Below are 17207 nucleotides of genomic sequence, written 5' to 3'. Positions count from 1 at the left end.
GAATGGTCTTACGACTTCAAGAAAGCACTTGGGTTAATATTACTGGTCAGCAGTGTTTCTCAGAGCTAACTCCAGTTTAGTTAATTGTGTGCATTGACAAATACAGAAGTAGATACTCTCCTTTTGCACCAGTAATATTCTTTACCCTGTATTTTCACTGTTTACCCCTTACTAAAGAATTGCAACAGAGCATAACTAGTATCAATGAGAGATTCTGACTCAGTTCAATTAACATCAGTCTAAAAGTTGACTTTGGTGAACTTCTGAATCTAGTCGGTATAACTTCCTTAATGCAATACCCCAACTAATTTAAGACAAAATTACCATGACTTACCTAAAACAGTCTTTCCAAACTACTAAGAGTTGAAAATACTGCAAAACTGGTTTGCATCTAGTATTTCCTCTTCCTTAGACAAATTAAAGAACAGTTTCCAACTCTGAAACTGAAGAATGGAAGCTCTCACCTTAAGTGTTACTAATTCTCAAATAACAATTTTGAGGCTGCTCTAATATAAGAGAGGAACAAGCTGAGAAAAAAAAAAGCACAAGGATGCAGGCATTTTGCTTGAACATCAAGTGTTGTAGGAAATTTTTTATTTAGCATTCTGAACAATGCTGAAAGATACTCCTCTATTTTTCATAGTCGCCTCCAGAGTCAGAGCTGGAAGAGGAAGAATACGAGTCTGAAGAGATGGATCCCTGCATCATGTAATACTTTTGCTTGTCTTGCTTGAGGAAGGAAAAAGGAACATATCTTTGAGAAACTCAATGTGGTGAATTAAAATGTCTTCAAAAAAACTGGTTTCTGAAATAGAGGTGAAAGCATCTTTTCCTCTATGAAAGTTAAAAGTGGGGAGGGGAAAATTAAAAAAAACCAAACATCCAAACCAAACCAACCATGCACCAGGTTTTAGTATGTCAAGAAAAGATAATGCAAACATTCCCTATAGAAATGATCATGCAATCATTTCTAAAAATGGTTACAAAAAGTATCAAAGCATGAAATATGTAGTTGAGAGAACAACTTCATGCAGAATGGGTTTGTACAGTACATACCCAGATAGGATCTCTTGGGAGGTGCTTTGATTTCTTCATCCTTACTATCTGCAGCTACATAAAAAAGTTGAGGGAAGAAAAAAAAAAAAAAGGAAGGAAAGACAAACAGACTTGTATGATTAAATGCAACAGTGGGTCTTTTAGTTACAGTTTAGTCAGTTAGTACATTTTGCTTATAAAAAAATAATAGCCAAAACAAAACATGCCAGAAATTTTAGTCTTCATGCTTTCTATAAGGCTCCCACCCCACGATGTTAAAATACAGTCGAGCAGTTAAGAAGTCCCAGATGCACAACCCAACAACAATATACCTAGGGGAAGAAAATGAAGACTTAAAAACAGTGAAACAGACAGCTAGATATTTTTCATGGTCAGAGAAAACAAGTTGTTACCTCAGAGTGTCTAGATATGTATGTATAATCAGCTAAGACAATACAGTTGCCTTACCTCCTGTGTAAAATGCTGTTCTAAAATAGTTTCCAAAAGCCTGAGCTTAAGCCAATCGTATCAAAGACAGAGTAGACCCCATCTACAACCATTCTGCATACTGAGTTTTTTCACTCTAGCCTTCCTCTGCCAGTTGAAAACCACATGTTGACGCAAGAGTGCTTTCCAGTGCCAAAAACTCCCTCTTCAAGAGATCAGAGTGCTACAACGAGATATGAGTTATAATGCAGGTTAAAAGAACCAGCAGTTGGAAGGAAGCAAAACCGGATGAATGACCAGAGGAAATAATCTTCATGTTAAAAAAAAAAAAAAAAAGCCTATGTTTTACTTAAGGAGCCTGGGCTGTACTATAATAAGAAGAGACGTCTAAGACCATGTTTTTAACAAATGCTGTCCACTGGTTTTAAGTAGAGTTCATACATTCAGGGTACTCAAAATCTATCACAACGTCTTGGGCATAACTGAAATTGAATCTTTGCTGGAGAGAAGTGGAAGGCTTATTTTGGGGAAAGAAAAAGAGGGGTCTTCATAGAGTGTCTGTCTCTCCAAGAACATGAAAAGACTGCTCTGGCCTGCCAACATTTTCAAGAGTGACCAGATGTTTTCAGCTGTCTGTATCTGTGAGCACCTTGCATCAGCCTCCTCTTGATTCTCTGAGTCAAGATACAGCACGTGCACATTTTGCTTTTTGATATTTAGCACTCTAGCATGATAGCACCATCATGCCCCAAGAAAAACTACAGCAGTCTGAACAAAAAAAAGACAACAAAAGAACCTACTACTGAACCTTGAGCTTTTCTGTACTGAGCCAACAATACAGCATATATACAGCTGCACAGACACCAATTTAAAAGTGGGCAATGAGCAAGGAGAGCTATTGTTACTACAACAATGGTACCAGGAGATCTGCATTAAAGCAGTCAAGATGCAATTAAAGTGGTGTTAAATAAAGGACAAAAGATGAGGAGGTATTGTTCACGCCTGCTGATTTCATCTGAAGACTCCTTCACATAACTTTCAAAGTATTCCTATGCAGGAGAGAGAGCTGTCCCACCATTGGAGGTTTTAAAATAAAGGGGGGGTGGGGGTGTTTTCTTGTTTTGCTTTTGGTTTGTTTGTTTGTTTTTTTTTTCCAATTCAGAACAGTTAAAAACAGGCTACACAGTCCAAGTTTAAAAAAATAACAAAACAGTTGGATAGATCAAGAGGACTTACTCTGTCTTCAATCAGTACATGTAATTGAAGGATAAAGGCTATTTATCCAGAACAAAGAGACAAAAGAAGGTAGTTGAGAGAACAACTTCATGCAGAATGGGTTTGTACAGTACATACCCAGATAGGATCTCTTGGGAGGTGCTTTGATTTCTTCATCCTTACTATCTGCAGCTACATAAAAAAGTTGAGGGAAGAAAAAAAAAAAAAAGGAAGGAAAGACAAACAGACTTGTATGATTAAATGCAACAGTGGGTCTTTTAGTTACAGTTTAGTCAGTTAGTACATTTTGCTTATAAAAAAATAATAGCCAAAACAAAACATGCCAGAAATTTTAGTCTTCATGCTTTCTATAAGGCTCCCACCCCACGATGTTAAAATACAGTCGAGCAGTTAAGAAGTCCCAGATGCACAACCCAACAACAATATACCTAGGGGAAGAAAATGAAGACTTAAAAACAGTGAAACAGACAGCTAGATATTTTTCATGGTCAGAGAAAACAAGTTGTTACCTCAGAGTGTCTAGATATGTATGTATAATCAGCTAAGACAATACAGTTGCCTTACCTCCTGTGTAAAATGCTGTTCTAAAATAGTTTCCAAAAGCCTGAGCTTAAGCCAATCGTATCAAAGACAGAGTAGACCCCATCTACAACCATTCTGCATACTGAGTTTTTTCACTCTAGCCTTCCTCTGCCAGTTGAAAACCACATGTTGACGCAAGAGTGCTTTCCAGTGCCAAAAACTCCCTCTTCAAGAGATCAGAGTGCTACAACGAGATATGAGTTATAATGCAGGTTAAAAGAACCAGCAGTTGGAAGGAAGCAAAACCGGATGAATGACCAGAGGAAATAATCTTCATGTTAAAAAAAAAAAAAAAAAAGCCTATGTTTTACTTAAGGAGCCTGGGCTGTACTATAATAAGAAGAGACGTCTAAGACCATGTTTTTAACAAATGCTGTCCACTGGTTTTAAGTAGAGTTCATACATTCAGGGTACTCAAAATCTATCACAACGTCTTGGGCATAACTGAAATTGAATCTTTGCTGGAGAGAAGTGGAAGGCTTATTTTGGGGAAAGAAAAAGAGGGGTCTTCATAGAGTGTCTGTCTCTCCAAGAACATGAAAAGACTGCTCTGGCCTGCCAACATTTTCAAGAGTGACCAGATGTTTTCAGCTGTCTGTATCTGTGAGCACCTTGCATCAGCCTCCTCTTGATTCTCTGAGTCAAGATACAGCACGTGCACATTTTGCTTTTTGATATTTAGCACTCTAGCATGATAGCACCATCATGCCCCAAGAAAAACTACAGCAGTCTGAACAAAAAAAAGACAACAAAAGAACCTACTACTGAACCTTGAGCTTTTCTGTACTGAGCCAACAATACAGCATATATACAGCTGCACAGACACCAATTTAAAAGTGGGCAATGAGCAAGGAGAGCTATTGTTACTACAACAATGGTACCAGGAGATCTGCATTAAAGCAGTCAAGATGCAATTAAAGTGGTGTTAAATAAAGGACAAAAGATGAGGAGGTATTGTTCACGCCTGCTGATTTCATCTGAAGACTCCTTCACATAACTTTCAAAGTATTCCTATGCAGGAGAGAGAGCTGTCCCACCATTGGAGGTTTTAAAATAAAGGGGGGGTGGGGGTGTTTTCTTGTTTTGCTTTTGGTTTGTTTGTTTGTTTTTTTTTCCAATTCAGAACAGTTAAAAACAGGCTACACAGTCCAAGTTTAAAAAAATAACAAAACAGTTGGATAGATCAAGAGGACTTACTCTGTCTTCAATCAGTACATGTAATTGAAGGATAAAGGCTATTTATCCAGAACAAAGAGACAAAAGAAGGTAGCAGCAGCACAAGATGGACTCCACCAGTTTCAACTTACTTTCACTTGGCAAGGCTAAAAGCAAGGGGGCAAATCCCATAACTGAGAAGTAACCGAGAGAAAAAATAAAAGATTATCTGAGTTTTCCTAACAAATTCTCTACATAGAGCCTATAAGAAATAATCAAATATTACTGGGAAGAGTCCAGGGAGACTGTATTTTTCATGCTGTGATAGTTAACCCATAAATGAAAGTACAAGCATTTCAACTGACTGGGCTTTATGATTATGTTCTGAATTGCTATTGATATGTATTTAAACCCAGTAACACCATAGAACAGGCTAGAGAATACAGAACAAGCTTGTCAGGATTAGGAGAGACTGCTCCCTAATGCTTCAAGAAATTTTAAGTAGATTCCTTCTGAACTAGTTATTATTTAAGGAACCTAACCTGTGAGAATAATAAAAACAAAAGAAAAAAAAAAGGCAACTCCCACATAATCAAAACACACTAGTGAACATATACTAATGTGACTGGGGGAGGGAAATACCGCATTTAATAGTAATACAAGAAAACAGCAAACTCCCTCCCACTGAAATACTCTTATTCTATTCCCTTTCTAAATATTTTGGATTATTTTGCAGAAACATTCAGAGGGAGGATAGAAATTAAAGAAGAAAAATGTTTAAATTGAAGACCAACCATGTGAGAAATAATAAATTACATTATCATACAAAAATTGTGCACCTTCCCCTCTGGATTCTGCAAGGTCAATCAAAAGCTTCAACTTCAAATCTAGATTTTCTCACTGCCCCAGTAAGCTACGAGGAAAAAAAAATAAGCACACAGATTTATCGTCTTGCCTAGATCACTATACATCTTAAGATATAAGATTAGGAGTAGGATAGGAAACACAGGTCTCACTCCTATTCATATTGTGCTTGAAATACAAACCTGTCTTTCTGCCTTGCTTGAAAGGAAATTTGTATGCATTTACATGTTTATTCTGAGCCATTGCATTATAGTTGGCCTTAGTAAAAATCAATCACAGATAAGAAAAATATTTTAGCTGTTCTCAAAGTTTGTGGGAGGATGCAAGCCTGTCAATGAAAACAAATAATTAAGGCCTACAAGTAGGTAAAATCTAGCTAACCAAACATACGACAAACTGATTTTCAGGAAAAAGGATCAAATGACACAATGTAGTCCTGAGGAGTTTCCATTATCTGGCAAGGGAAAGACAGATTATCCTTTAGGAGACTGTATGTCTTTCAGGAAGAGTTGTTTAAAAGAGGGCTATATAATTAAACTGAATAGCTTCCCTTTTTGTCCAAAGGTTACCAAAGGAGCCTGCAAGAGCTTGTGTGTAAATGTGCATAAGGATAATTTCCCCTCAGAAAGGGCTAACAGAGAAACCTTTCTGCCACTTCACAAAACAGAGACCAAAAGAGGGAGAAAGCACACATGCCCCTCCCAAATGCTTCCTGGATTTTAACTGCTGCTAAACCTGGCTGAAAGTAGGTTTCAAGTCGTTCATCCCACCAGACTAACAACCCTTGTGAACACAGCAGCTTGTGTTTGGGAGCTGGAGTGCAGCTCCTCTTCCACGTGAATTCACTTACCTGAATGGTTTCACACTACACTCCACAATGAGCGGGAATGGAAGTAGCTTCCTTAGCTATTAGAAAAATTACTCTACTGCACAGCCAGTAGCTGCTGCCTTCTAATGATGGCTGTGGATATCTGGAAGTGGATCAGACCCTCAATTATTAGGGAGTGAGCGAAGAGAACAGATGGAGAGAATAAATTATACATCCGTATTGGCAAAACAACTGACAAAAAGCTGACAGCATTAATTCTGTTCTTGCTGGTAATAGGCTGTAACATAAAGTGGTGTAAGTCAAAGTCAACACAGAGAAACCCCAAAACTACCCCTCTCATATTTCATATCTGGGAAAAAAGCAGGGACTTTCCACAAAGCTTGAACAAAGAGTAGTACTCTGGCCCCGACTGAAATTATCAATGCCTAAAAATTAACAAATAACCAAAATAAAAGACATGCAAAAATTCCCATAAAACCCAACTAAACTCACACTAATGCCCAAGGAAATAGTCTACAAAGGCATAGTTTTGCAACAATGATATGACAGCACCTCCTATTTTGACAGCCAATAACTCATTAAGTAGAAAATAAATCATGTACAAAAGCAAGTGTTTGCAATTGCAAAATAAAATTTCAGAGAACAGTGTATGATCATACCTAACAACCTGGTAGAAAGTTCAGCTGAAGAAAACAATTTCTTATTCTGGCCAAGATCTTAAAAAAAAATCCACGCTAGCACAATGGCATAACAGCCAGCTCTATATTCAGGGTGTGGTGTGAAATATTAAGGAGATCTCTGATTTCTAGACTGAACCAAGACCCATCTGAAATAAAGTTACAGCTTTACATATTTATCTGGAAAAAAAGCAGTTTCAAAAAAGAAGTTCAGGAAGTGCTACACTGAATTATCAAGAAAGGAGACTGGATTGCAATTCAGGCAGAACTTTTGTCCAAAATACAACACACCATGCTTTCAAAAAGATTTATCCTGCAAAAGCCAGTTCCTGTCACTAACCTGCAAAAGAGCGGCGTTTTATGTTTAGCTCGTTGGACACACGTACTTCAGTGCACAGTTTCAGCATCAGTAACATAGTAATGATCATGATAATGCTTTGCCACAAAAGAGGGGATTCAAAACGCCTTCCAAACCTAAAAAAAAAAAAAAAAAAAAAAGAAAAGAAAATATATAAAACATCTTTAAGATGACAAGTGTATTCAGTTACTTTGATCCTATATAAGCACCTGAAAAAGGAAATCCTAACAGTAACAGGTATGAAAGGCTGAGGAAGAAAAAAAGTCACCAGCCAAATCTAGATGCATGCGGTAGCTCAGTCACAATCCCCTTGCAGGAGTATCCGAGAGCCTTATTATAACATGCCTGCAGAATGATCCTGGAAATTTTGAAACCAGAAGCTTGTCTTTGTTTCCAAAGCCAACAGCATACCTATGATTTTTGAAATGAGAAGCAGATTAATTGAGCAGTCAAGGCAGTGCAGAGTTATGCCGCATTAATACCAGTTATGTGTCCTCTCCACATACACACTGCAGATTTCACGAGGACTTCTGTGCAAAACTTACCTCTCTCAATTTTTCATTTTTAAGGTAAAGTCATAAAAACAATAGCACTTGCCCTATAAAGAAATAAATACCCATAGCTATTAGCTTGCTAGGTTTAATAAAACATTTTCCTACGGGGGGGGAAAAAAAAAAAAAAAAGGTATCATGCTGCGTCCGCCTTGCCTGCCACTATAGACATCTGAGTAGCAAGATAACACCTGCAGAACACAGCGATCAACTCACCAATTTGGGTCTAATTTGGACTAAGGTTGGGAGAAGTAACAAAATCCAAAAGATGCGGGAACCGAACATATGTAATTTGTCCTCTCCTGCCCTCCCCCCAATTTAATTTCTGCTTGCTCACAGATGACGCTTGGTGGGGACTCCTGAGCCCTTCCTGCACATGACGCAGAGAGGTGAACTTGAATTGTGGCCAATCTTGACTGAAGAGCTTACTCTTAAGTGATCACACACAATGTTCTGCCACAGGAAAATCATAGAATAGAATCATAGAATTGTTTAGGTTGGAAAAGACCTTTAAGATCAAGTCCAACCTTTAACCTAACCCTGCCATCCCACCACTAAACCATGTCCCTAAGCACCTCATCTATCTTTCCTTTAAATCATCAAGTCCAACCTTTAACCTAACCCTGACATCCCACCACTAAACCATGTCCCTAAGGACCTCATCTATCTTTCCTTTAAATACTTGCCGACCCCCACCTCACTACAGCCTCCTTTCAGGTAGTTGTAGAGGGCAATAAGGTCTCCCCTCAGCCTCCTCTTCTCCAGACTAAACAACCCCAGTTCCCTCAGCTGCTTCTCGTAAGACTTGTGCTCCAGACCCCTCACCAGCTTTGTGGCTCTCCTCTGGACATGTTCCAGCAATGCAATGTCTTTCTTGTAGTGAGGGGCCCAAAACTGAACACAATATTCAAAGTGCGGCCTCACCAGCACCGAGTACAGGGGCACTGTCACTTCCCTGCTCCTGCTGGTCACACTATTCCTGATACAAGCCAGGATGCTGTTGGCCTTCTTGGCCACCTGGGCACACTGCTGGCTCATATTCAGCCAGCTGTCAACCAGTATACCCAGGTCTTTTTCCGCCATGCAGCTTTCCAGCCACAAATGAGACCTTTCAGTGAAGACCAGTGATGCTCCAAGCTCCTCTTCTTCCTGCATTACTTGAAGAAAGCTCAACAATCCCCATCAGACACTCCCAATAAGCACCAGGGGTAAAGGGAGGAAGCTTTTCATATGCAGGCCTCAAAGTACATTGGATTTACAATAGGAAGGCTGCTCACATATCACTGAGAGCTGTTTCTCTGTGCTCACTTCTGCCAGGTTTTATGCCTGGAAGACAGAGATGCTGAGGAAGGGATTTGGTGAAAAGACATTGCTGTGCTCCCCAACTCCTTCAGCCTGAATTGCGAGGCACACAGGCTTTCCAAATTCCCTCACAGCACAGTTACTAAGGCCATTCTCTGAGCACATCATGCTGCTGGAGACCTCAGCCTCACAGGCACAGCAACCACTGCCCTCTTCTTGACAGTTCCTGTTTTGTAGCACCCTGGCAAAATACAATTTCTTATGCTTGGGCTACTTTCATAGTAGACCTCCATGTCAGTAAAAGCCAACACGGTTCACCATCATGCACTCTCACATAATATTGCATTTCCACTATAGCCATTTCACCTAATAAGGAACAGAAGAGAGACTGGAAAGTCCTTGACTTGATTCCTTGGAAATCTTCCCATGCAGAACAGCCAAGCAGCCCACACCAATGAAAATGGCCAAGTATTTCCTGCCTAATGGCATACAGCTGAGGAAAAATACGACACCACCTTGACCCTCCACACCACTGCCAAAGACACCACCAGCAGCTACTGGAAGAATAGCAGTTGCGTGTACCTTAATCTGCTGGCTTCTTTCTGTCCGTGGATTTGAGGTGGGCCACACAAGAACCATTATCATAACAAAACTGGAGGACACTATGAGGAAGGAAATAAAGAACAAAACTGGTGCATGTAGTCACAGGAAGAGTGCTCTCTGGATAAGGCTTTCACTGCACTAGGAAAAAATGCAGGGTAGAACAACAAAAGTTTGGCCCAGCCTATGCCCCACGCCCATGATACCAAAGCTCATTCAGCCTGAGTTGCTGACTGTGGCCAAGTTCCCCTGAACTATCTGAATTCACTACTGTTATATTTGTCTCTTATTCAGGGAATAAGAAAAAAAAAAAAAGGGACTTGCTTAGAATTACAGAGCAGTTAAAACTGTTTACATCAGGCTTAGAAAACCATTACAAATGCATTTGCATATAAAAATACAGTAATGCATTTAAGAGGGGCTGAGCTAGCAGCTCAATGAGCTAGGAGCTATTATGATGGTAAATCCAGCGCAGGTCACTGCAAGGTTAGTTTCTCCCTGCTGGTGAGATTATTGGCCATTCAGTAATGGGTACCTCACAAAAGTATTGCTTGCAGTATAAACATCCACCCACTACAAACACACATAAGCATGGGCACCTGCTGCCTGCCCATAACAATTTGCTATCACCACAGCCTTACTGGAAATAAGACTGGAAGTATTGCTGCAGATCCTCTACCCCTTAAGAATTGGGGAAAAAAAGAAAAAGTAAACCAAAACTCACAACACAAGAGAGGTAAACTGGAAATTTAAAAATTCTTATATGGACTTCAAACAATACACACCACTGTACTTGTTTTTGTTTTTTTTTTTTTTTACAACCCTCCAGCCAAAGGCAAAAGTTACACAACAAAACATACTCATGTGAAATACATCTCCCTCAAACACCAATCCCCAAACTGAGTCCTGCAGGCAATGCAACCATGTGACCTCTAGGCTAGGTCACATCTACAAGAAATCAAACAGCTGCCATGGAGACCAACAGGCAGAGCAAACAGGACATGGCCTACACCACACTACCATGACAACAGGACTGAAGGGACTACCAGTGTCAAGGACCGCTGTCAGGTTCCTTGAAGCTTTAAAAGTAAATCCAGAACACTCATTTTGCTCGGGATCATGGAAACAAAAAACACGCCAAGCTGCTTACTCTACTTTGCATTGATATTAGGGCTTGCCAAAGCAACGCTAATCCCGTTTAAGACTCCTCATGCCGGCTTCAGCTAGGAGCATTGCAAGGTGCAAGCCCTGCAGGGAGAGCGTGCTGTCCATCTTCTGTTTACTTTCTGCCTCGCAGAGGTGACCCCTACCTTTGCCAAAGCAGGAGCCGGGAGGGGAGGAACATTAAAGTAGATTATGAGAGAAAGATGAAGAGCTCTTAAATCCTGGGGATGAGGGGGTCACCATCATTATTCTGCATTTTTACCCCACAACTACAATATTATGCGACATAAGGTGAACCACCATGATATTTGCAGTACTCCAGGAACTCAGAATTCGTATGTCAGGCTACAAAGAGTTTTTTGCTGCTTACTTAATATTGTAAAAACAAAAGAACTCTTTTTTCCTGTACTTGTCAAATGTGCAAATAAGGGGAGGGAGGAGCTTACATTTTATTAGTATCTTAACAGCCTCAAAATAATTAATGCATGTTCAGGGAGATGAAGACGAGAAGTCAAGATTCAAGTCAGAGCAAGTCATGGAGAAAAGTAGGCAATTCCATTGGTGTGATTCAATCCTGTTGCAATAATCCTGCTATTCCAGCCCTGAGCCTACTCAAAACAGCGAATGCCAGTTGTGCAAAAGAAGCCCAAACTACACCAAACACAAGAGCTCCGCTTATCTCCTTTCCTAAGACATCTCTGAAAAGAAACTGACTGCTGGTGGTGCAGCCAGATCACCATCACCCTGATGGCACCATTTCCTCCAAGGCTCCTGGACGAGGCCTCCCGGACGCCGTTTTGGCTTCCTGCCGCTGTCCCAGGCAGTGCCCCATCTGGGGCAGGGCCTCTCGCCCATCCCCTGCCCGCAGGCAGGCCGGCCAGCCGAAGGCGGCACTGCCTCAGCCCACGTGGCCAGCTCCACTTGCCGCTGGACTGGAAACCACCAAAGCTACTGCAGGCCTTGCCAACCAGGCGCAACTCCTCCAGCTCTTCGGGGAGTTACCCAGTTCTAGGCAAGATGAGAAGCACGCACCCCATACCAGGGCTGCAACAGATAACCTGGTATACAACAGGATCTCTTGATAGGAGAGTTTCTCCTTAATGCATAAACTTTCAGGACTTTATGGAGCATCCAAAACAAGCTTCCCACTTGGACATACAAAATCCTACTTTACTTTTTATACAAAAGAGCAGTGCATTTTACCCTTGCTCTCTGGCATTTATAAAAAGGAGGAGGAATTGCCCAACACTTTTGCCCTTGGTATCTGAGCAAGATTCCACCAGCAGGCCATATGTAACGCAATCTTTCAAAGTTGCAATCACTCTGTCAGCTTGGGCATCATCCCACCTACCCCATGTGGTAAAATCTGGCAAGATTCATTTTAGTAACAGAAGTCTTAAAAGCGAAAGTTTCTCCTTCCCACAGTAAACCCTACAAACAGCCAACACTGGCCCACTCTCTGAAGACAAAGCAACACCTGACAGCAGGGACCTGATCCACAAGTAGCACTGTTGTTTTATTACAGCAAAATAAATTAATATGTAGGAGTCTAACCCAGACAACAGGGAGTCCAACATTTTCCTATGAATAGCCCTCAGCTGCATACTCGTCTCAGTAAACATCTACTCATAACAGGGAGCTTATTCCACTGACTCCAGCACAGAGAGTTCCCAGTTCTACTGACAGTACAGTTTTCAGAAGCCGCTTCATTTCGGGTGAACTGATGTGGAATGGGGAGAGGGTTACCTTTGCTCAAAAATAACACAATCCATAGTTTTCACCTTTTCCCTGACAGAACTTGTTTCCACGGGTTGTCTTAAGGCAACTGTTTTGTAAGAACAATGGACAGTTTTATTTTCTGTTGTTTGGATTTCTGTGATACCACTTGTATGAGGTTTAGGCCAGTGGCCCACATAACTGCATCTCAAAACTTTTGGAAAGAATATTGTCTTCCTGGAAAAAAACAAAGCATATTATACCACTACCTAAAAAATTTTATGGACTGCAAAACTGAAAAAAGTCCAAAAACCTCTGGGAATAGCAGGGAGCATAAGTACTTCTGGCTGAACTTACTCAGGTTACAAATAAAAATGCCTACTGCTGACTTCTAAGAAACCTGCAGTTCCCTTTCCTCTAGCTATTTATTATGATTTTAATATTAAAAAGAAACCATAATTTATGTCATCATAAGCTCTGTTTTAAAAAAAAGAAAGGGTGAAGGGGATGAGAGGGAGAACTCACAAGTAAGTTGCCTGCATCCTCCACCCCCAACTGATTACACAACTCTCGCCCACCTTCTTGTTCCTGTTCTTGATCATTCGTGACAATGCAAAGCTAGTCAGCTGGCAGACTGCGGGCCACATGAGCCAAGACAACGTGTCAGCCTTGGTCACAACTGAGTTCAAGTGCCATGGTGTGCTCCGAAGCCAGCCCACAACTTCAAAAGAGCTTAGGACAGCTTAACCAGATGATTGACCACCTCGAAGCTCAAGCATCAGTAAGGCTCATGGGACATTTTAACAACCAGTCTTGAACAAGAAATCAGAGCTAACTCTAGCAAGTAGAACAAGACAGTAGCTAAGAAAAATGGTAATGAACTGTTTTATTAAAAATGCAGAGGGGGAAAAAATTTGGTATCAGGTTTTTTTTGGAGCATGCCATACATCTTCACATGTACCAAAATTACAAAGGCTTTGAGTTTTGCACTGCCTCTTCCTCTTTACCCACAGCGCAGACCTTCTCCAGGATGATCAGTCCAGAAGTTGAACTGACTGGAGAGCAAGAAACAATGACCGAGTCTGGAGAAGACAGACAGGAGAAGCAGCACTGACAATGGCAGAAGACTAGAACAAAGGAGCAGCTGATACCAATTATAAATCATGATCAGCAGCTACACTGGCACCCCAAAATAATGCTTCAAAGCAGCACTTATATAAAATTACAACAGTAGGTTATTACTAAAAATCAAGCTAACTTGATATTGAGTCTAGTCACAGCACAAAATCTACTTTTCACACTGGTAAACGGAGACCCTGTTGTGTGATGCACATACAGTCTACTTTTCAGAACCTTTTTATTTTCCCAGAATCCTCTTTAAAAGGGCCAAAGATTTTCACATATAGACATAGAGACAGTCTAACTGGAGGAGGAGAAATTGTGAAAACGGGCAACTGGAAACAGGATTCTTATCCTTGATCTCACCAGCACTTTGCTCATTGGCTACTGTCACAGTGCAATACACCAGCTGCAACTCTACTGCCATGTAAACAGGTCAAGAAGATTAGAAAGTAAATCCTCTATTTGGAGGGGAGACAAAACGTCAAACTTCACCCACTGCAAAACCAGTCATTACCAAAAAAAAAAAAAAAACCCAATCCAACCCACCCCACCCCTCTCAGATAACAAAGTACAGTTCTAGGATCACATGGAGTCCACCAATTCACAAATAGGAAATGAGGGAACTGCCCCCACAGCTGAGGTGAACATAGTAGAGCCATAGGGGAAAGATGGGACTGGGTCTGTTACAAGCGACAGATACACAGAAAGACCAGCACTACTCAAGAATGAAAATACAGAGGAAACATGGCATAAAGGTGGGAACTGTCTGTTCCTGTTGCCTATCCGTCTGAAATACATAACATTCCACTCTGTGAGCCTCAAATTCAAGAATATATGAAACTCAGGAAAAATCTGGAAGTACCAACAGAAATTAATTACAGAAATGTCTTTGAAGTTAAGAAAAAAAAAAAAAAAAAAACCACACACAACAAACAGGAGCCATCCTAAGAAATAATTAAGGCCTGAAAAGCAACACTATTAAAACTTGAAAGTTTTTAAGGTCTACCACTTTAAGTACTTATTTTTGGATCAGGGTGGCGGGGAAGTCAGGAGGGATGAAGGTAGCACAAATCATACACTTAATGACCCGGGGTAACGAAGAGAAACTAAAACCAACTGAAAACAGCAGCTATATGTCAGTAAAGTTTTCAGGAGAGAGACTTGGATTAGGGTCTGGACTGGTTTGCTAAGGGGAAGGAGGCGTAATCTTATCAATGGGTACTTTGAAAGTCAGATGGGGGAAAAATTATATACAAAACAAAATTACTTGTAGGAACAGTGTTCTGGCACAAGATTATTTAATAACTTTAAAACAAAATAAACAAAAAACTTCTAATTCCCTCCAATGAATATTACACACACAATTACAGTAGTTCTACTGTTTATGTCAAACTATCTAGAATGCTGTGTCCCAGATAATGCGTCAGCCATAGGTGACATTAAACAACTAACACAAAACCAGAATTGCCAAGCTGCTCTATGGGTGCATTTTAAACACAGCTGCAGAAATCTGAGGCTCTTGCTCTGTTATCTTCCTTTAATCACCTGTATGCCCAAGGATAATATCCACCTTCAATGCTGCTTTCATGACTTACTGGTGTTTATAATGAACTACCAGGGATGCCTAATCTTTTTAAGCAGAGAAGAAAAATATTCACCCTCAGGGAACACTGAATTATCATCATGCAAGTCTTCATTTCTGTTCAATAGAACTAGAAAGAGACGATTCATTGTAAATACAGACAGAAGGGTTTCTGCAGGCTCACGTCTGCAACATTTCCCCATAGAAGTGGCTGTACCACCAAGTCACAGCACGCCTTACACTCCTGTAGCCAGACACCTACGCACGTGCTGTGTGAAGCCATTCCATGCCATTACCGAGCTCCAGGACAACCAGAGCCTACACAGGGCTAGTATATGTCAGGGAGTGATACTATCATATGGCTTAAATACTCACAGTAAAAAATTACATAATCTTATCAATATAACTGCATTCTGTCTCTTTTGATGTGTTGACGAATCTTTTAACATTGACATAAATTATAACTTTTCATTACTCAATAGTATTCATTCTTTCATGCATCTCTTAACTAGATATACTTAAGATCAATTCAAATTAAAGATCTTTCAGTTCTTCCACAGTCCAAGTCTCATTAAACAGGTGCGCTCACTTGGGTTACCTAGAAACTACCAGCATCTCCATTCAGCTGCAAATCATTTGTATATTGTAACTACCGCTGGTGAAACAAAAAAACAGACAATTTCTATTTCTCAAACTGTCAGCTCGGGCTTTTCACTTCTCCTCCCCCTGCCAGTTCCTCTAGTTCTCTTCTGCCCTCTGCTTTCTCCAACAGCTGCTCCACACACTTCCCCCCAGAAAAACATAGGTCCAATGCAACAAGTAGCCCTGATCTAGTGATGACTCCTCAGTTTCACTCTGCCTGCTGTGGTCCCAAGATAGAGTCCCCTGTTTTCTCCACTCCAGCATAGCATTTAACGTGTTGCATGTTGTTGCAGAAGAATCGAGGAAGCTCCTTATTCCTAAAAAGAGTCAGGGGAGCTTTAACAAGAAACTGGAAACCAACAAAAGGATGTAGGCCGTTACCTATCAGTTCTCTGTGGACTACAAAGCAGTATTTTGTAGTCAAAATATTCTTAGAATAACTGTTCTTAGCTGCAGTAATTTCCCATACTATTTCATCTTTGGTTTCTCAAGTACATTCCCAGTGTTGTAGCATCTGTGTAATGAGGAATGTAATTTAATAAAATTCATTCACAGAAATCACGCCCTAGTAACATTTTCTTTGTCCAGCAGCACAAGACCTAAATATGGAAACAAACTTGCTTTTAAATATTGAAAGTGGTGTTGAAAACAAAGCCAGTCTGCTTTGAAAGACAGCCCAGCTTTTGCCCACTTATCAAAAAAACAAATATTTTCATCTGTAGCTGTGCATGGAGCTCTAGAAGTGAGCCCCCTCTGAAGCCAGCTGGCATCCCAGGAAAACACAAGAACATATGGCAAGTGCCCCAATGACGCTATTGCCAACTAGATGCTAGAATAAGCGTGCGGGACCAGGGCCTTCACTCTTGAGAATGGAGCTAAAGGGACAAGGGAAGTGTAAAATACTGTCAGCAAGAAAAAAGATCTTACTTAGAATAAACCCCTTTTCTTTACCAACAAGTTAAAAAGTTGCATCTTGGAACATCAGAACACCGACGATCAGATCTGGCAAGGGCAATGGGACAGCGCTCCCGAGCCCCGTTCGTTTTACTCAACGCAGATCCACTCACTTAGAGAAAGAGAATATTTTGATCTTCAAGAGAGGGGACCGAGTACGTAAAACACATTATTTCCTCAAATATTCCAAGTCAAAGCTTTACACCTAGCAACCGAGTTAAGAGCCTCCAGACGCGCACACACGCACAAAACCAACTCACCAAAAAAGTATCCGCAGAATGTTGGCCACCAGCAGCACCAGGCAGACGTAGGTGGAAAAGCCCTCCGCGTTCTGCGTCCGCCGGATGTCCCTGTACTGGGGGACGTAGGGCACCACGCCGCCGAACACCAT

At 40.8% G+C, this 17207-nt stretch overlaps 1 protein-coding gene across 1 annotated transcript in view; it reads right to left on the bottom strand.

Annotated features, from left to right (window-relative positions):
- SLC66A2 (solute carrier family 66 member 2) overlaps positions 1 to 17207 on the bottom strand; it is a 67490-nt gene extending 50283 nt beyond the window's left edge. Inside the window, exons 1-2 of the mRNA XM_035893516.1 lie at positions 17077 to 17207; positions 7166 to 7299 (exon numbers count right to left, since the gene is read on the bottom strand). Coding sequence (XP_035749409.1) covers positions 7166 to 7299; positions 17077 to 17207 — 265 coding nt within the window. The remainder of the gene's footprint in view (positions 1 to 7165; positions 7300 to 17076) is intronic.

Source organism: Egretta garzetta, unplaced genomic scaffold, assembly GCF_000687185.1.
Source record: "Egretta garzetta isolate BGI_Z169 unplaced genomic scaffold, ASM68718v1 scaffold14, whole genome shotgun sequence".
Lineage (NCBI taxonomy): Eukaryota > Metazoa > Chordata > Aves > Pelecaniformes > Ardeidae > Egretta > Egretta garzetta.
The sequence above is the reverse complement of the archived record's forward strand: the minus strand, read 5'-3'. Positions and strand labels throughout refer to the sequence as shown.